The following is a 21764-nucleotide window of genomic DNA, read 5'->3' as shown; positions in this document are numbered from 1 at the left end:
TGGGTACTGCTCGCTGATTTACATGTGTTACTTCTGACTCTCTGTGTAGTTTGAAAATTATTTTTAACCACAAACAATGTGTTATCTTCCTCTGTAGTAACAGCACAATTTAACTAGACTGACTATACTAGTGCACAGGGCTATACTATTTTTTAAAAAGAAAAGTACAGAAGTTATTAGGACATACACATGACCACAACCTTGAAAAGAGGTGGAGGGCTGAGAACCATCAACCCCACACTTATAGATACTTTCTCAGGAGAAAATGATCACACACACACACACACACACACACACACACACACACAGAGTTAATGGTATGTCCGATACCAGTTCTCTGACTGCACACTCCCTTTACCATGCACAGTGCTCACCATGTACAAGTTGCTCTGAATTATCCGTGGCTAAGGGATATTTTGCAGTTCATGAAGTTTGCCTTGTTAAAAACAGTAGCCCCTGGGCAGGGGGCTTTGGACAGGGGCCAGTCATGGGCTCACAGCAGCCAGGAAGGAGCCACCGGTGGGGAGGTGGAGAAAGCAGAGAGAGAGATCCACTCAGTCATCAAATGTTTTGGTACACAAGCCTCCGCTATAAAGCTATATGCCTTCTCCTTCGCCCCCTCTGCTTTTTGAAGGTTCTCTCTATGTTGAATGTACACTTAACATAGAACCAGGGAAAATAATCAGTTTCAGTCCAGGGCCCAACAAGCACTTCGATGAGATATAAATCAGTTATAGGTTCAAAAGAACATCAAGAAGAAAATTAAACTGACTACACCATTAGCCCATAATTGTTTAGGAACTAAGAGTCATTGATATCAAATATATACACACAGATAGAGCTGAATTCTTTCAGAGTTGCAGAAAAAAGGTTAAAAAATGCAAGGGGCTTGGGTTCCAACCTTGGCTTCTCTCCTGAGGACCCAGGGTGTGGGTAGGATCTCAGGGTACGTATCTCTGGGCCCAATGCTAAGAACTGGTACACTTCTTATCTTTATCTTACAAATATCATCATATGTATTTGGTTGTAGTTCTCCCTGTATATTGACCATATGGAAACTTAACAGTAAAACATTCTTCCCACGCATAAATACAATAAATAAAATCGTATGAGCCTGACTCCTAACTTTATCTTTTCTCCTGCTCTTCTTATTTCCTTTCCCTAACTCAGACCTTCACTAAGAAAGAAAAATCTTATTTTACTAAATGTCTATGTGTGAGCATTTCACATTCACTGAGAAGAGAGTAAGTATAAATAAATGAGTACCCTTAGGAAATAGCTACAAGTGGCTAAATGAATGCTGTAATGGTATCTACTATGTATGGGCTCTGCTCTAAACCCTTGTCATATCTCAACTCACTGAGTACTCACAGGAGCCCTATGGGCAGGACAGCCCCACAAGGCCCTCGGCCTCGCTGTGCTCCAGAATGGGGCTCTACACTGTTCTGACCATGCCACAGCATCAGTATAAATACTGGAGACTGCACCCCAAATACCTGTATTTATAAATTATGTGCATGCACTATCCTGATTGGTTAGCATACACCACACACACAAATATACATTTTGAAAAGATGAAAATAGTATGAAGAATGTCTCGCATTCTCCATTTTCAAAGGCTCGATGAAGAGAACCCTCTGTCCTTCCCTGGACTGGGGAGAAAACTCAGATACAGGGCCCACGTAAAGGGCCTCCTATATCATCGGTACCCAAGAACGTCCTCCTCCCCATACAACTGAAGAAAAATAAAGTAGCACTAAAGAACACAAATATTTTTAAAACTTTTATATTCAACTTCATGGTTGACAGGAAGAGTTTAAGAGCGAAACCACTGGACCAGTGAACTAAAGATCAAACAAGAAACTAACATAATGGCTGCGTAGGAAAGTGAGAGCAGGGAAAGTGAGAGCAGGGAAGACATGAATAAGAAGGGAAAACACAGCTACTGCAGACACCACCTCCTCACATGACCCAATAAAGTTCATGAATAACTTTCGAAAGGTTAAGCAAAGAAAGAATAACTGATGGGAAAAGATCAGAGAGACAAGTCCAGGAAGCGGCATATGAACACCCTGGCCTCCTGAGTCCTCTCCTTGGCACTCACACTGCACACGGTTCCAGCTGCCACCCATACTTTGGATTTCCCGGAGTGACAAAGGGAAAGGTGGCATGGATGAAATCAGCGCGCATGAGGCCTTCTGACCACAAATGCCAGCCTGTGCTTCTCCCTCTGCCCCACCCACAAGCTGACAGCCACACAGGGAACTCTGAGGCTCACCTTCCCTTCGTGGCTGCCTTTGATCTCCCCCAGCGCCGGCAAGGAAAGGGCTCCGGTGCAGGCAGCAGGCTAACTCGCCCTTCCCTGGAATGCCACAGGGAGGGTGGCGGCCTGAGTTACCTTTGGCTCCGGGGAACTTTCTGGCTTCTCCTTCTGCAACTCTGTATGGACAACCGCTCGGCCCTCCTGCCCAGCCCCGTGTAACATGCAGCTGAGCCCTCCTCCACTCCTGGCCTTGCAGATGCCCTGGGCTTTGGCCTGTGACACACAGATCTCTGTACCAAATCTCTAGCTCAGTGCTCCCTGCATTGCGCAAGGCGTGCTCTGCTATGACATGCAGCAAGGCCGGGGACCTGAGCCATGCATTCACAGCCGCATTCTTCAGGCTTTTGATTGTGGAAACACCTCAAGGATCAGCTGGAGCAGGGCGGTAGGGAGGTGAGGAAAAGGGTGGGGGGAGGGCAGGCCTGCCTCACTCAGCCACACGGCCCTCATTCAGCCGGACACGGCAGGAGCAGTCTCCAGAGAAAAGCCTCTGGACTGAAACGTGACTTTTCCTAACGAGAGCACGCAGCCCGGTGTTTAAAGCATCACAGAACCTGTACACTGAAGGCACAGACAGAGGAGCTCCTTACACAGTCCAAAGACTCCCCACAGTTCTTGAATCTTCCAGAAAAGAGCACAAGGCACTATCAGTGGTTGGGATTATTATGCACCTACAACATACACCTTCCATCGCAGGTGTCAATCTCCGCCAGGTTTTAAACCCTTTTCGGCACTGACAACTTGCCCAGACCCTCCACAGGACAACAGACCATTTTCTGGTCCCACAGGTGGATAAGTTTTGACCTAGATACTCTGCCTTATCTGTATTGTCCCTTGTTCCAGTACTGGACAAACTTGCTCTTGGTACACAGTAGGTGCCAAAAAATACTTGCTCCACTGACAGAACAACCAGTCTGAATAAAAACATGGCAGGTACTCTGCTGACTCGAATCATCACCAAGGATTTCTCTCCCACATTAAATATATTACAGAATTACATATGTAAAGGAAAATTTTCCTCCTTCACCTAGGAAATTAAAAGAAAGTGTCTATAATTAAGGATGATTTTTTAAATTGCAGGCAATGTAGTAAAATGAATATTATCACAGATTTGAAACAACAGTTATTACCAAATCAGTTCTGAAGCATTTCAATTTAGTGGCAAACAGGGCAATTCAGGTGGCAACGAAGCACATTAGCATGAAATCCAAAGGGCAGGATTTACAAGTTAAAAATGAAAATACAGTACAATTCATTCCTCTCTGTATGCCTCTCTCTGCATCTGATCATCTCTCTGGGACACACAGTCCAGGAAATAAAAGGGCTAAAGCTACCTCTGGATTCACTTTCATTTTACAAGCTTAGGAGGGCATAGAAGAGAGACAAGAAAGATAAAAGCCAGCCCACCATAACTTTTCTTAAAATAGCCTAAGCGACTGAGCAGAAAGACAAGTATTACCAAAAGCTAGTAAGCACCAGCAGGATACTAATTCAAGTGTCATTATTTCACTGGAAATCACTCCTGTAGGAAAAATGTTTCTGTGAAGGTCTTGCCCTGCCTAAATTTATACCTTCCTCCCGGCTTTACCCTGAGAAGGACAAAAGCAAATGCAAGGGGGAAAGGCAGCAGGAACGACCCAAGTTCTTGCTTTCCCCTTTTCAAATTCTGGGCACTTAATCATCCTGGTCTGGTGGAATGCAGTGGCTCAGATGTCGGGGAGCCCGGCAGGTGAACACACCTGCTCTGTGCAGGAGACACGCCCAGTGGGGAGACAGGGCCACTGTCACTGGGAACCCCCCTCCCCGTCCCCGGAGCTGTCCTAACACCAGCTCTCAAAAGGAAACACATCCACAAAAGCCATCTGGAGATTATAAATGTCAGCAGGTACATGCAGGTAGTGGAAGGAGGAAATAGAGGGGATGACTGACTTTCAACAACCTCTTTTCTCAGCCAGAATTGTTCTAATTGCTACCTGTAAGTCCTTGTCCTGGCCACATGTATTGATGGATCGGAAAGATTTATTATTTTTTAAAATCTTGATATGGAAAGCTGGGTATTGTTTGTTTTTCCTCATCTGATATTCAATTTCCTTCTTTCTTAATAGAGAAAAGCCCATTTTCTTAAAATAGATAGACAAACACACTTACATTGATCATGCTATGGACATAAACAAATTATTAAACAACGTGTTTATATAAAAAATGTTTCAAAACCCACTATTTGCAGTAATGCTTTAAAAAAAAAAATTGTGCTCTGGCTGGGTAGCCCAGTTGGTTAAAGTGTTGTCCCGATACACCAAGGGTTCAGGTTCAGTCCCCGGTCAGGGCACATACAAGAATCAACCAATGAATGCACAAATAAGAGGAACAACAAATCAATGTTTCTCTCTGTCTGTCTGTCTGTCTGTCTCTCTCTCTGTCTCTCTCATCAATAAATTTTTTAAAAAATCAGATTGGTTTTCACACAGATCCCAAAGAGAACATACTTTATTCCAATTTCCATTTGTAACAGCTGGATGCAAGTTACATCAAGGGAGTATCACTAAGAAAAAATGTTTTCTCAGGCATGGAGGAAACACCTTTAAAAGCCACTTCTTTATAAAGTTTTTCCTTTTCAAAGCAAGTAATTGAGAAACCAGTTTACGATGATTGGGTACAGCTGGGTTTCACATTTAGAAGGTTTTCACACGGCCAATTTGAAAAATCAGACACTAACTTCTAGGTCATGCCAATGATTTCAATACATTTAGAGTAAGGAATTTCGCTTTTTTAAAAAAAGGAAGAAAAGAAAGAAGATATTCATAGGGAATTCAGTTAATCCCATTCAGCTCAGACAGTATTTCTACATGACAGAATTATTATACTTCTAAAGGCATTTATGTTGGCAGAACCTAGGCCTCCTGAAATAGGATAAAGTGGGACTCCCCTCTGTATAACACAATAAAGTGGGAACAGGGGCTGGGGGAGGGCTCTGCTAAGCTCTGGCTTCCACAGAGAAAGACTGGAAGGGGCCCAATAAATTCTTCTAATGGTTATTAGCCTGCCTCTTCTCCTCCTGAGCAGTTCCTAAAAAGAAAATTCTCTTCCCCTGCAATATGTCAAAGCCAGTGGAAACAGATCCCAGGCCGGGCACCCTGTGGCTGCCCCGAGGAGGCTGTCTGGGCGTGTGGGAACAAGCTCCCTTCTGGCGTTGCTGGGCAAAAAGTTTCGATCAAATATAAGCAGCCTGATGGAAATCAGCTTAAATGGAAGGGGAGGCCCAGGAATGTTGAAGGATGGGTTGAAATGTCCCTAAAAGTCCCAGATAACTTGTGTGAATGCTGTGCCATGGAAGTCTGATCTGAGCCCTATAGTACGGGAGCCTCTAGTTCAGTGATGGCGAACCTTTTGAGCTCGGCGTGTCAGCATTTTGAAAAACCCTAACTTAACTCTGGTGCCGTGTCACATATAGAATTTTTTTGATATTTGCAACCATAGTAAAACAAAGACTTATATTTTTGATATTTATTTTATATATTTAAATGCCACTTAACAAAGAAAAATCAACCAAAAAAAATGAGTTCGCATGTCACCTCTGACACGCGTGTCATAGATTCGCCACCACTGCCTAGTTCCTCAAAGCTTGCAGTGCCATAAGCTGTGTGGGCTTTACACCGGCCGTCCCCCGTACCTTTGCCACTTGGACCTGAGCTCTACAGACTGACAAATCTTATACAACTTAAGATGGAAAAGTAAGCGGAAAGCCTCCTCCTCTCATCTGCAGGCTTTAAGTTGGAACATGGATCCGAATCAGCCTCTGTTAGCAGCAGCTGCCAGGCCTTTTGAAACAGAAAGCCAAGCTATCTCCCTTTCATCTCTGCCCACAAGGATCACTGTGTTCCTGAATATTTCATTCTGTGAAACACTGACGAGGCCTCAAGGTTGCCATTCCCAGGCTACCCCTTATCAAAACAAACACTGTTCTTCAGGGGAAAAAGCACACACGCAGCCCCAGCAACCACAGACCCACAACGGAGTCACGGATGCCTGCTTTCTGAGGGGCAACCGAGCCCGCACACCCTGTCCTGACTCAGGAGGAACCGCCTTCCCTCCTCGGCCCCACCACTCCTGCCCCTTCAAAGAGTTGTGGCTACGGTCCGGTCCGTCTGGAGAGGAAACCCTTGCTTTTCTTCCTGCTCCCTACCACACCTCCATGTGTCCCTTGGCAACAGCCTGTCACTCTGCAGGCCAGGGAAGGAGAGAGCACAGAGGAGCGTTTCCACCAGCTCAGTGCTTCCATCCCGGCCACCTACGCCCTTGCTGCCTACAGACCAGCTAGAGCAACAAGACGCACAGTCTCCAAACTGGAGTTTTCCGTAAAAGAGGGATCTACCCCTTCTCAATGCCTCCCACTCATCTGCTGAGTTAAGGGAACACGTTGACTTGAGCCAAAAAGTGAAGGACAGCTTCAATGCCATAAAATGTGTCATTTAACTATAAGGACAAGAGAGCTTAAAATACAGATGACATTAAAAGATGCGACAGTGACAACTTGGATGGGAATCCTGCATTGCTTCTTTAATTTCTCATTCCCAACACTGAGCCAGGCGCTCAGGAGAGAGCTGGGATACTATACTTGAGGCCCCTTTCCACGTGGAGACAGAAGTAAATAATAAAACAAGAAAAAGTCAACTGAAGGAAATACTGAGGTGCTGTGGGGAGCATGTAATAAGGGGATTGAGCAGTCTGGGACTGAGCGGACCTGTATTAAATCAAGCACTCATTAAGGACTTCAATATTCCAGCAGCTCGGTCTTTAATGGATAATACAGAAAACCCACCAGCAACTTTTCTTTCCTCTCATTAGAGCTCTATAAATTGCAGCACTGTATCACCATGAGAGGGAGAATAAGAGACAGCGAGAGAGAAGAATGAATGAATGAATGTCATATTTTTGTGACTGAAAAAGTTTCTAAACTTTTTGAAACTTTTTGTTTTGAAAAGTCAAAACAAGAAACTGGCTTGGTTATAGTAAGAGGCACACAATGCCAATGCCAGAACATACAATGAAAAGTTTTTTGTCCCCCCCAAAATGGTAGCACTGGCTAACTCCCGCCACGAAAATCAACTGTACGGAGGAGAGGGAGGAGAGGGAATTTCAGAAGAGCTAAGAATGGTGTAAAGGAAGTTACCTGCCTATCACAGATTAATACTAGAGATCTAGCAGTGGTGAGCAGCTGAGAGAGAGAGAGAGAGAGAGAGAGAGAGAGAGACCGCAAGCGCGCGCACATGAGAACAGAAGTAAAACAGGGAAAAGTTAGCTGAACTAGACTACACAGCAGGTGGGGAAGCAGAGTGAGGTGAGAATTTAAATTTGCTACAAAAACCTCAACCCACCATTTATATGAAATGTCCAGAATCAGCTAACCTATACAGACAGAAAGTAGCCTGAGTAGGGCTGGAGGTGAGAGGGGAAATGAGGTGTGACTCCTAATGGGCATAGGTTTTCTTCCTGGGGTGATGAAAATGATCTGAAATCAGATTGTGGTAACGGTTGTATAACTTTGAATATAACAAAAACCATTCAATGGCTTAAATGGGTGAATACTATAGTACGTGAATTATATCTCAATAAAGCAATTAACGAAACAAAACCCCAGCAAAGAGCCTAATCCACGTGAAAACTGAGGGAAGACGCTGCCTTCCTCATGCTGAGGGGCCCCACACAAAGCCACGGTGAGGGCAACACCAGGCGGCCCACAAACCAGACCCGGGAATCTCACAGACCCTCTGGGGCCACCTCCAAAATACAGACTGGGTGAACCTGCAACTTGGATTTTCAAACTGCGCTGGAAAAGAGATGGCAGGTCACTGGAGAAGACAAGGAACTCACATGCCATTCCATTTAATTACATATTAATATGGGAGCCAAAGGGAAGGAGCTGAATTGTTGGGTAGAGCACAGATGTTAAACAGCAGCTCGGTCTTAGAGCAGAGGAGGACCTGAACAACCCTCCAGTGGTCCCACACATTTGTTACCTGAAGGGCGCCAAGCCTGAGACCTGAGACACACAGATGCCCGGGCCCGCCTGCGGAAACTTAAGTGCAGTCTGTCCGGGATGAGATGTGAAAACAAGGGCTCTTAAATTCCCTGGATGATGCCACTACGCACCTGGGACCAGACACTACTAAACTAATCAGAATGCTTCATTTTAGAGAGGAAAGAGATGTGCAAAGAGCTCAATTCAATGTTGCTCAAGTCAGGCAGCTGAGCAGCACGAGTCAGGACTACAATCCGTGTCTCCTGACCCTCATGTCAGGACAAGCACACCTACTGTGTAAGTGTGGGGGGAATAGGTAGGGGGGCCACGCTCAAAAAATTGAAAATCCTGGCCTCAAAACTGGTCCGATCCCATTATAAGAAACTAAAGAACAAACGCCTGGAAATACGTAGGGATGTGAGTGACCTTGAGATTGGACTGGGGAGACTTCAAGATATGCCTAGATTTCACTGCCCTGCTGAGTCCGGATGGAACCCAACCCCCAACAAATGCAACTCATTGGTGAGGACGGCAGATTCTTGTAACTCCACAGGCGAGATCCGATCGGGAAAATTTTTTACCAAATGAGTCCAGTGTTAGAAAAGAAATGCCAAGGAATGTAAAAGCCGATGCTTCATTCTGTCGGCTGTGCACAGAGCCAGTGCTGTCTGCGAAGAAGAGGGCGGGCCCTGACAGACCGACCTTCACAGAGCATGCTAAACCCTCTTAAAAAGAGCCGGTGTATGAATGCTCTGGCTGACGTGCACTGAGCCATTACATTACCGAGCAGTGTGCTTCTTACCTATAATTCCACTGTCCTTGCTCTCCAGGGTGGAACTAGGGCTGCTAATGGTCTCACAGGGACTTTTGTTGGCTGCCGTCTTGCTGACACAGCTATTCAAGGTTGAGCAGGGGCTATCGGTGCTAGGAGATGCGGTGCTGCTTGTTAGTGTGGAGCAAGGACTGATGCCTTGGCTCAGAGCTGTGCACTGTAAGACGAACGGAAGGAGGTAAGTTAGCAGGGCTCACACAGGACGCTTCTACGTATGCTTTTGCTTTTGATGCTAAAACGATTAACAGTTTTTAAAATCTTGGGAGCTTACTATCTATACGGTCTCCGAAAGTTTAAGGAAAACATCCTTGCTCTGTTCCCCTCCCTGCTGATTTTTCTCTTTTATGGCAAGGGCACTCTCAGAAATAATTGAGTGGGAACGCACGTTTGGAAAACAGAAATAGCAAACAGGCCGACTTCCTCTCATTTCAAGTCTGCAGAAGACAAATGGGTCCTCTGACCTCTGTACGGAAAATCTGGGAACTCTGTTTTTGTAATGTTTCACGGGCGCTGCAACCTGATTCAATTCCTGGAGATTTACGGGCTCCGGGGGCAGGGGAAGGGAGACTGGTGGTCAGTGCAATCGCATTCGAGGCATGACGCCCATGCAGAGCCCCTGGCAGGGGGCAGCAGCTCCGGCCCCTCATTGCTATTCAGCGGACATATCTCCTCTCAGAAGTGGCAGGCTGCCATGCCCCGGGATAGGGAGTGCTCTCTGGTAGATGAACCATTTGGTTTCATCTCATTTTGTCTCTGCCTCATCTCCTATAAATCTTTTCCTCACCCCGCTGACCCTCCAAAATCTCAAGTGCTTAAAAAAAAAAAAAAAGCACAGGAAAGCATATACCAAAGCAGCCACATGAGAAAAATGGGGCTATAAAGATAAAAGGAGCATCATTACTGAGGAATTCTCTCAGCCACTTCAATTCATTTAGCCACTCTTCTCCAGGTGGTGACTGTGGAAGGTTAATGTGGACATTTTCTTAAGTTCTGCACCCTCCTGCATCTCCCCACTCCCCCCCTCTCCCGCCCGCCCCCTGCAAAAATCCACAAGGAGTTGCAATACATTTCAATACACAACAGCCCAAACTCATTTGACTAAACAATGACTTCCCCACTCCAGGTGGGAGAAGATGGCTGTCCCTTCATTCATCTTCTGGGCAGGTATGGGGTGCAGTGGCCGTCTCGGGCATTACCATGGTTTCATTTTTTTCTTCAATGGTTATGTGTGTGGCACTTGGGATCCCTTCTCCCAGTAAAAATCCCAGCCTTGTCAACAGTTCTTGAGCTGCCGGCGAACAGCTCGGTTCATTATCGGCCTTTGCTTCTGGAACAAAGAAAGAAAACAATGAAGATGCCCTCTGGGGAGTTTCAGTATCACATCTGGGGAGTTGGCACCACAGCTGCCTGTCTGGTGCTCTTGTGTATTTTTATAAAATGCACTAAGTTTGACACTGTTGCCTGTCCTCTGGCAATACATGCTCATTAAGAGGCTGTGACACGTTAGGAAAAGAGGAAAAGAGAAACTCCAAGGGCAAAGGGTGAAATACTTGACCTGAATCAGAAGAACCCAGTGTTATTATCTGAACGCTATTCTTAGTTCCATGTCATGTGAAAAACGGGTATGTCAGACACCAAAAGCAGAAAAAGGCCTTCATCTTCCTCTTTAAAAGCAGTGTGGCCAATGCCCACAGAAGACTGAAATAAAGCAACAAGCAAGAGAGGCATGCTGGCAAGGTGGGGGCAGGACCACTTTGGTGTAAACTTGCTCTGCAGAACCCTAACCTTAACTGTAACCCTAATCCTGCAGCAGTGACAGACATCCAGGATTCCAACTCAAGGGCTAATCACCAAAAGTCCAAGTTGAAACAAAGATTTTTAAATCCCAGTGAAATGTGTCCCAAGAGACAGGATCCAATAACACACCTTACTGTCCATCCAAATGTAGAAAAATCGGGCTGTGTTCCCAACATACTCCATAGTAAAGTTAGAAGCACCTTTTACCGGAACGTCGAGGGTATGCTCGGAAAACTTTCCTTTCTTATCTGACCTCTCTAAGGCTGGTCGTCTTGTTTTTTGCACTTAAGAAATTTTTATCGTTGGATTTGATGTAAATGCTGAGCTGTAGGTTAAGATTGTGTGCAGAAGCCTAAGGGTACGTACTTAATTATGGTTGACAACATGATGGTCACATTATTCTCACACCTCTCTTACGTTTTAAAATCAGCATCCATCAGGGAATGAAATAATGTAGAAAGCAAACTGCTTACTGAAGTTAGAACTTAAGAACAATATGCAACTTGTGACAGTCTCTCATCTTCATGTTTTGTTCATTCTGTTAAATTGTCTGAAGCTGTACATTCATGAACCAATTTTCCCTAGATGTGGAAATCTCCAGATAAGAGATAATAGGTCTTAGAAAAATACAATAAAGGAAGAAGAACAAAATAGCAACACTACCTTTGAGTTGTAATATCGGCACCAAAGTTCAGTGCCTTTTTAGGAATCTTGAAAATCATAATAAGCAAAGCTGAGAGGACCACCTGTATTATCCTCACTCGCATGAAGGACACGCACCCCACCCCCTGCTTACTCTCAAAGGCTTCCAATGCTCGGGGTGGGAAGAAGAGCCCTTCACCAACGTGGATGGTTTTTACTAGCAGTTGCGCTAAAAACTAGGGGTAAAATAACCCAGGCTTCATTGCCTGGGCTAAGAGAGCCCCGGATCATTTGAGTCAAACTCATAACATGAAGGGGCAGTGGGCCCAAGCCAACAGGGTTAAGGGAGCCACCCCAGGGGCAGGCAGCCACACCCTCAGCCACTCTAGAGAGGCCCCTTCCCACCAGACATCTCAACCACATTTTGATTCTCAAGGTACACAGGCATCTGGGTGAGGAAGGCAGGAACCAAACCAAATTGGCACAACCCAGGCACACCCAAGGGCTGAACCACTTCAGAACAGATCAGTCCCACCCTCGTTGCCCAAGGCTCAGGCAGGGCGGCTGCTTTATCTTAGGTGGCAGCTGGACCAGAGGAAAAAAACAGGATGCCTATGAAAAGAAGAAGAAGTGGGTCAAGGGGCAGAACTCGGCAGTTTCTCTGCTCCACGCCCCCCCTTTCCTTTCGAAACAATCTCTATATTGCTACCCAGTTGTGACTGTGCCCCAGAACGGTCTAGCTTCCAGTTCAACCTGGAACACTCTGGGGAAGGAGCCAGAAACTACTCCCAGTTGGCAGCTGCTGTGGAGGCAGGGAGAGCAGCTGCACAGGCTTGGCCGCCACAAAATTCACCCTGAAGACAAAGAGCCTACGGCTCACGTGGGGCTCGCTCCAAGACCCTGCACCCTGTGTCGGTCCTGCAGGGAGCAGGGGTGCCCCTGGCCCAGTCACTGCTGCCTCCACACTGCATGTGCAGACACACAGCCCAGACTATCAAAGACAAGTAGTCATCCAAACCTCCCCCTTACAAGCTGGGGAGCAGTGGCAACTCCAGGTTTACTGTCTGAATTGACAAGACACTCAAATGCATGATTAACTTGTTCTCAAAACTGTTCAACCTGGACTTTGCTTCTAAGTTCCAAAACCTACGGAGGATTATCTCAGTTTTTGCATTCATTAGGAAACTGTGATTATTTTTCTTCTGAAAGCTTCCCAACTATCCCTTCATATTACTCTCTCTTCTACAATGTCATCCCAGTGACCTCCCCCCACCTCAGAAGTCCCCTTCAGTCTGAATTCCTTAATCCACATCAAGCCGTCTGCATCTTTCCTTCCCTCACGCACAAAGCCTTCTCTCACTGAACTTTTAGTTCTGAAAGGACACCCGGGTAAAGTGTGACAATGACATTTTGGAAGAGATGAGTTGCTTGGGAACTCACTCTGAGGCACCTGACTATGAAATGGAAAAGCATTTCTACCTCCATAGTTCATCACCAAATCCTGAGATCTGAACAGCCAGAGAGGATTTTCTTTAAGCGAATTCTTTCTTCAAAATGACCCTCCAAACCAAAATCCACTGGGATGCTCTAAAGTTTCTTTTCATCTGTGCAGTTAATATTTAATCACTGATCAATAATGGCTATAATGTACCCAATACCAGTGGGATTAAGGGTTGAGAGGAAGACCTCATCTCTTAGCAATGCTTTACATCTCACAGATTTAAATATCCAAAGAATTTACAATGGCTGTATTTGGAGTTGAGAGAATAATTTGCTTTACTCCTTAGGAATCCATTAGGCAAGTGGAGAGTGATATTACTCCCAATGCTTTCAAAGAATCCTCAAATATCATACCATTGTGGAATATCATATGGAGAAGGACAAAGGGAATTTCCTGGATCACTTCCTGTCTGCCTGTTTTTAGCTAGTCACACCTGTCAGACCGTGTCGGGGGCAGGGACATTCAGGTGTGTAGTCCATGAACTGACTGGCTCCCCAGTTACCGCCACTATAACTCCAAACCTATTAGCCATTCCCTCGCCCTCCCCCACAGTCTCAGAGAAAAGGTCTCTTCCACGCTAAAGCTATTCTGGACCCTTTACAGTGTTAACCTCTCTAATTTCCTCACCAGGGAAGTAGCCAAAACCTACTTCTTATATGTTGGTAAGGCTCAAAAAAAATGTGAGGAACACCTTATAAACCAAACATCTTTGAGATAAGCTAATATATCAAAGTTGGTCATTTGTCTTACCAATTTTAACACCAAGAGCCCCCTTTTTTTACTAACATATAATTTTCAGGTTCCATGGATTCATATCTATATTTAATGTGCCTACATTTCTCTTACCTAAAAAACAGTTCTGTTTATATTTTTTTCTGTCTTAACTATTTCTGAACTCACTATTCCCTCAGAAGAATAAATTCCCTCCTTTTGTCTGATTATCAAACTGTTCCAACTTGGCCCACACTTACTGCATTCATTTCCCGTCTTCTTAAAGCCAGACTGTTAGAACCGTGAAGATCCCTGGAGATTACCAAAGATCATCCCATCAAGAGAAGCCCCCTCTCCACTCCCACCCTCCTCAAATTCTACCGAACTCTGGGCATTACAGACAATGTCCAGCCACTCACTAGCTGCAGGACCTTTAATATCAGCTTCCAAGACAGTATTTCTGAATCAAGTCTGATAAATGGAAATATGGTCTTGATTGATGTTAAATCCCTTCCTCTGCTTCTACCTATCCATGACCTGCTCCTTGCCCATCTGGTCTTCCTTGCCCTTTACTTACCAGCATTTGCCTGTTCTTTCTAGCTGTTCCTTCTCCTAAGCCATCAACCATCCCCCGCACCCCCCCGCCCTCCTTGGGTCTCCCAAAACAGTATTTTATAGAGGAGTATCCACCCATGAACCTGCACTGGTTCTGTTGGTTTCTAGACTGTAATTTAAAAAACATAGTTAACATACAAGTTACTATTAAGCTTTTTATCTCATCCACCCCCTATTGAATTATCACCAAATCTTAACATTCTTCTTTCAAAATGTGTCCTGAATTAGACTTTTTCTCTTCATTCACCCTGCCTCTTATTTCTAAAGTCCTCAACTCAACTCCTCAAGTCTAGATAACCAAACATTTTGGTGTCAGTGCTCATTCTTAAAAATTGAGGACTCCAAAGAGTTTTGGCTTATGTGGATTATATATATTGACGTTTCACACATTAAAAATAAAAATAATAATAATAATTTAAGCCCGGCCGGCATGGCTCAGTGGTTGAGTGTCAACCTGTGAACCAGGAGGTCAAGGTTCTATTCCCGGTCAGGGCACATGCCTGGGTTTTGGGCTTGATCCACAGTGGGGGGCATGCAGGAAACAGCCTATCAATGATTCCCTCTCATCACTGATGTTTCTATCTCTCTGCCTCTCTGAAATCAATAAAAATATATTTAAAGAATGATAATAATAATTTAAAATGCATGCTAATGCATTTTAAGTTAATAAACATTGCCACAACTTAAAAAAATAACTCTATTTTCCATTTTAAAAGTTAATTAATAAGGGTATTATTTTACATTTGTACAAATCTTTTTAATGTCTCATTTAATAGAGGACAGCTGGATTTTAATGTCTGCTTCTACATTCAATCTACTATGATATATTCTTTTAGTTGAAATATGTGAATAATTGTGGCCTCAGACAGATATTGTAGTTGGGAAAGGGAGAAAGCTTTTTAGTTAATTATACATATTCTTTGATATCTCATCAAAACTTGACAAGTGAAGGGGCGAGGGCTGCGCCCTCCATGTTGGGGTAGTAGCCACATGCTCAGACCTCCTTCTTCCCGGAAGCCCAGGCCTATGCTGGCCACGCCCGGATTTAAACTAACCAATGACAATCAAGGGACGTGCGTGCCATAGAGATGACCACATCCTGTGTAACAAGACCCGACTTGCGCCTGGCCAATCGGCAGGGCCCACAGTCAGCTCCACTCCCCTCACTCCACCCCCCTATTAAAACCCTGTTTTTCCCAGGGGGTTTCACTCTGCTTCCTGCCGCTGCGTCGGCCAGGAGGGGGAGTCGAGCTAGCTAGCTCAATAAAGGACCATCTGCTTTTGCATCGGACTGGCTGGCTCCTGGTGTGGTCTTTGGGGATCTTGAAATCTGGGCATAACAACAAGTAGCTATTTCTTAAAGGTTAGTTCCAATGTTGATTCGGAATCCATATCAATGAACTTCTTTGTACTCTGTTACAGTAAAATCCAACAGTCTATTTTATGCTTCAAATGAATTTTTACCCATGCAAAATTTAGTAACATCATGCTTTGGGTCATTTCAAAAATACTGGTTTTGTATATCTGGTTTTACAAATGTTGATGCATTTTATTACACAATACCAAAAATATTACATTCATTAATATCATCACAGACCTCAATTAAAAAGTCATAGTAAACAAACTGAGAGACAAAAATCACATAATCATATCAATCAATGCAGAAAAGCATTTGACAAAATCCAACACACTTTCTTGATAAAAACTCTCAGCAAAGTGAGCATAGAGGGATCATACCTCAACATAATAAAAGCCTTATATGACAAACCTACAGCCAACATCATACTCAATGGGCAAAAAATAAATTCATTTCCTCTAAGGACAGGAACAAGACAGGGATGCCCACTTTCACCACTCCTATTCTATATAATACTGGAAGTGCTAGCCATAGCAATCAGACAAGAAGAAGAAATAAAAGACATCCAAATTGGAAAAGAAGTAAAACTGTCATTATTTGCAGATGACATGATACTGTACATAGAAAACCCCACAGACTCCATCAAAAAAACTGCTACACTTAATAAATGAATTTGGCAATGTAGCAGGATACAAAAATTAACACCCAGAAATCTATGGCTTTTTTAATATACCAATAATGAACTAACAGAAAGAGAAACAAAAAAACAAAAAAAACAACAAAAAAACAATCCTGTTTACCATTGCACCAAAAAAAATAAGATACCTAGGAATAAACTTAACTAAGGAGGTAAAAGACCAGTACTCTGAAAACTACAGGACATTGAAAAAAGAGATAGAGGAAGACATAAACAAATGGAAGAACATACCGTGTTCATGGATTGGTAGAATCAACATCATTAAAATGTCCATACTACCCAAAGCAATTTATAGATTCATTGTGAGAGACAAAAATCACATAATCATATCAATCAATGCAGAAAAGCATTTGACAAAATCCAACACACTTTCTTGATAAAAACTCTCAGCAAAGTGAGCATAGAGGGATCATACCTCAACATAATAAAAGCCTTATATGACAAACCTACAGCCAACATCATACTCAATGGGCAAAAAATAAATTCATTTCCTCTAAGGACAGGAACAAGACAGGGATGCCCACTTTCACCACTCCTATTCTATATAATACTGGAAGTGCTAGCCATAGCAATCAGACAAGAAGAAGAAATAAAAGACATCCAAATTGGAAAAGAAGTAAAACTGTCATTATTTGCAGATGACATGATACTGTACATAGAAAACCCCACAGACTCCATCAAAAAAACTGCTACACTTAATAAATGAATTTGGCAATGTAGCAGGATACAAAAATTAACACCCAGAAATCTATGGCTTTTTTAATATACCAATAATGAACTAACAGAAAGAGAAACAAAAAAAACAAAAAAAACAACAAAAAAACAATCCTGTTTACCATTGCACCAAAAAAAATAAGATACCTAGGAATAAACTTAACTAAGGAGGTAAAAGACCAGTACTCTGAAAACTACAGGACATTGAAAAAAGAGATAGAGGAAGACATAAACAAATGGAAGAACATACCGTGTTCATGGATTGGTAGAATCAACATCATTAAAATGTCCATACTACCCAAAGCAATTTATAGATTCATTGCAATTCCCATTAAAATACCAATGGCATATTTCACAGACCTAGAACAAACTCTCCAAAAATTCATCTGGAATAAAAAAAGACCCCAAATAGCCACAGCAATCTGAGAAAGAAGACCAAAGTTGGAGGGATCACAATACCAGATATCAAGCTATATTACAAAGCCATGGTTCTCAAAACTGCCTGGTACTGGCACAAGAACAGATATATAGACCAATGGAACTGAACAGAGAACCCAGAAATTGACCCAAGCCATTATTCTCAATAAATATTTGACAAAGGAGTCAAGAGCATAAATAGAGTCAAGACAATCTCTTCAATAAATGGTGCTGGGAAAATTGGTCAGATACATGCAAAAAAATGAAGCTAGATCACCAGCTTACACCATACACAAAAATAAACTTAAAATGGTTAAAGGACTTAAATGTGAGACCGGAAACCATAAAAATCTTAGAAGACTCCATAGGCAGCAAAATATCAGACATGTTGTAGCAATATCTTCACCAACACAGCTCCCAGGGCAATGGAAACTAAGGAGAAAATAAACAAATGGGACTACATCAAAATAAAAAGCTTCTGCACAGCAAGAGAAACCATCAACAAAACAACAAGAAAGCCCACTGCATGGGAGAACATATTTGCCAATGCTATTTCAGATAAGGGTTTAATCTCCAAAATTTACAGAGAACTCATACAACTTAACAAAAGGAAGGTAAACAATCCAATCAAAAAATGGGCAAAGGACCTAAATAGACACTTGTTGAAAGAGGACATACAGAAGGCCGAGAGACATATGAAAACATGCTCAAAGTCACTAATCATCCAAGAGATGCAAATCAAAACAACAATGAGGTACCACACCTCACACCTGTCAGAATGGCTATCATCAACAAATCAATAAACGACAAGTGCTGGTGAGGATGCAGAGAAAAAGGAACCCTTCTGCACTGCTGATGGAAATGCAGACTGGTGCAGCCATTGTGGAGAACAGCATGGAGTTTCCTTAAAAAATTTAAAATGGAATTCCTATTTGACCCAGTGATCCCACTTCTAGGAATATATCCCAAGAAATCAGAAACACCAATCAGAAAGGATATATGCACCCCTATGTTCATAGCAGCACAATCCACCTTAGCTAAGATTTGGAAACAGCCTAAGTGCCATCAGCAGATGAGTGGATTAAAAAACTGTGGTACATCTACACAATGGAATACTATGCTGCGGTAAAAAAAGAATAAACTTTTACCATTTGCAAAAGCATGGATGGAGCAGGAGAGCATTATGCTAAGCGAAATAAGCCAGTCAGAGAAAGATAAATATCACATGATCTTACTCATATGTTGGATATAATGGTCAACATAAACTGATGAACAAAAATAGATCCAGAGACAAGGGGCAGGGAAGGGGGTGGGGGTCAGAGATCAACCAAAGGACTTGTATGCATGCATACAAGCATAACCAATGGACACAGACACTGGGGCAGTGGGGGCTTGCCCTTTGGGGTGGAAGTGGTTGGTGGTCAGGGGGGGGGGGGGAGGGAGACAGATGTAATACTTTAAACAATAAAGAAAAGGAAGACAACAATGTAACTAGCTGTCTAAGGATGGATGACTAAATAAATTGTGGCACATATACAGGGTAGGCAAAAGTAGGTTTACAATTGTGAGTATGCAAAACAGTTTATTTTTGTATTATTTAACTTTTGTATTGTTTATTTGTACTTTTGTCTTATTATTATTATTTTCATTATCGCATACTCTTATGATTTATCTTTTAGGTAATGATGGGTGGTAATTTAACCTAATTTTGCCCACCCCTGTATATAATGTAATAGTATATGGCCATCAAAAAGAAGGAAGGCCTGCCACCTGTGACAACATGAATGGAACTAGAGGAGATTCTGCTAAGTGAAATAAGTCAGATACATAAAGATAACACTGCATGATCTCTTATGTGGAATCTGAAAAATGTCAAACACATAGAAGCAGAGCAGTGGTTACTAGGGGCAGGAAAGAGGAATCAGGTGAGAGATGTTGGTTAAAGTGTAAAAAGTTATGCAGGATGAGTAAGTCTAGAGATCTAATGTTTGGCATGGTGACTATAGTTAATAATAATGTATTGAATCATGAAAATTTGTTAATGGAGTAGATTTCAGCTGATCTCCACACAATAAAAATGGTAACTGTGTCAGAATATATGATAATTTGACTATAGCAATCATTTCACTATGTATATGTATGTACAATAACCATGCTGTAGACCTTAAATACATACGATTTTTATTAAAAATAAACTTTAAAAAAAGTCTTAGGAAGCTGTCAATCTCAATGTGACAGATGCAAACTCCCCAAAATATAATTTTCACTTGAAAGGTCAAATTTTACCATTGGCAACTAATCCTGTCATGTTTGTTTTTTTTTTTAAATTGAAGCAATATATTCATTTTGTGCCTTTTAGAGAAAATGTGTGTCAAATACCAAATTCCGAATAAGCATGGTTTGTTGGTCATCCTTTCAAGTAAAACTGATTTTCCATTTAAAAGAAAGAAAGAAAGAAAGAAAGAAAAAAAAAAGACTGTTCAGCTTGCAATGCAAACAGTCACACCAGTGCTTTTCCTGGGGACAACCAGCCTCTTCTAGCAGGCAAACCTCATTTCATCCGCACAGAATATTAAAAAGATGAGTACTCAAGGGTCAAAATTTAGTAACATTTGTTATTTTTAGTCTTTCATCAAGACATTCTTCAGTGAATTATTTTTGATGCAAGTGAGTGGTGGTGGAAAATATCCTGTGTGGCCCTAAAATAGCAGGTGTCCCTATCTTGGCATGAACTAAGGCATCAGAAGTTTTATCAATGATTCTTTACACCAGCAGTGCAAATCTCCTCACAAGAGAAATGGGAATGCCTTCTTAGTGTTATTATGAAAAGAGTTTTGACCTTATGGATCCCTACAAGTAACACCTAGAAGTCCGCAGCCTACACACACTTTGAGAACCTCTGCCTTAAGTGTCCAATTGTATTAAATTCTCCCTTTTCATAAAAATAAATGAATAAGCTGTCCCGGCCGATGTGGGTCAACTTATGAATCAGGAGGTCACAGTTCTATTCCCACTCGGGGCATACACCCGGGTTTCGGGCTCCATCCCCAGTGTGGGGGGCATACGGGAGGCTGCCAGTCAATGATTCTCTCTCATCATTGATGTTTCTCTCTCCCTCTCCCTCCCCTTTCCACTCTGAAATCAATAAAAATATATTTAAAAAATGAATAAGCCATAGTCTCACATACTCCTCACCCTAATAACTAAACTCTCATCTTCCCTTACCTTCTCAATTCCTTGGGATAAAAACAGGGGTTGTGCCCCACCAATTCCTCTTCCTTATCACCTACCTACAACTCAAACTCATTCGCCTTCACAACTCTCCTCAAACATCCCTGTTAAGCACAGTAATGGGTTTTCAGAACAGTCTACCTCCTCTTTTGTTATTCCTGCATATTTTGACCTTAAAAATACTGTTCTGCAAGGGGCAAGCGGCGGCCACCATGAAAGACACACGGAGGGAAAATCCATGGTTCCAGGATATGTGTGGTTTCACGGGTTCTCCTCCTGCCCCTTCGCTGGTGCTCCTCAGTCCTCTTCTCTCAATGACCTTGTCCTTAGTCTAACATATCTGATCTCCTCTAAACAATGGCTGCCCAGTTGACATCCTGAGCTCTTTCTTGAGCACCAGTTTGGTTTTCCAACTGTTCATTGGACACTTTTACCTAAATGCTCCACAGCACCTCCAACTGAACATGCCTGGAACTGAACTCAAACTGAAATGGATCGTTTCCTCTCCTCCACTGCTCTAAATGTACTCTCAAAGCCTGGAAGTGGGCAGGGGTGAGCTAGAAGAGGTCAATGGGAGGACAAGGGGGACATATGTAATACTTTCAACAATAAAGATTTAAAATAAGTAAATAAAAAGCCTGGAAGTCATCATCTTTGCCTCTAACAGTTCCTGGCCCTTGCAATTTTTCATGAATCTTCCTATTCATCACCTCTTCTTCCCTGATCCTGTTCTAATTTGAGATCTTATTTTCTCACTTTACAGCCTTTGTCTGATCCTAGTCTCCTTCCTGCCTCATTCCATCCTATGCCAGGTAAATCTTAAGGCATAGGTCCAACCAATTAAGTGTTTCCTGGTGCCTTCATGTGCATCCGATTCATCACACAGCTGGAATCAGTCAACACTACTC

The 21764-nt window shown here is 42.8% G+C and overlaps 1 protein-coding gene across 1 annotated transcript in view; it reads right to left on the bottom strand.

The window, feature by feature from the left end:
- Positions 1-21764, bottom strand: part of TANC1 (tetratricopeptide repeat, ankyrin repeat and coiled-coil containing 1) — a 178715-nt gene that overhangs the window by 66271 nt on the left and 90680 nt on the right. The window contains exons 5-6 of the mRNA XM_005859402.2: positions 10371-10501; positions 9145-9331 (exon numbers count right to left, since the gene is read on the bottom strand). Of these exons, the coding sequence (XP_005859464.1) occupies positions 9145-9331; positions 10371-10501 (318 nt within the window). The remainder of the gene's footprint in view (positions 1-9144; positions 9332-10370; positions 10502-21764) is intronic.

Source organism: Myotis brandtii, unplaced genomic scaffold, assembly GCF_000412655.1.
Source record: "Myotis brandtii unplaced genomic scaffold, ASM41265v1 scaffold125, whole genome shotgun sequence".
Taxonomy (NCBI): domain Eukaryota; kingdom Metazoa; phylum Chordata; class Mammalia; order Chiroptera; family Vespertilionidae; genus Myotis; species Myotis brandtii.
The sequence above is the reverse complement of the archived record's forward strand: the minus strand, read 5'-3'. Positions and strand labels throughout refer to the sequence as shown.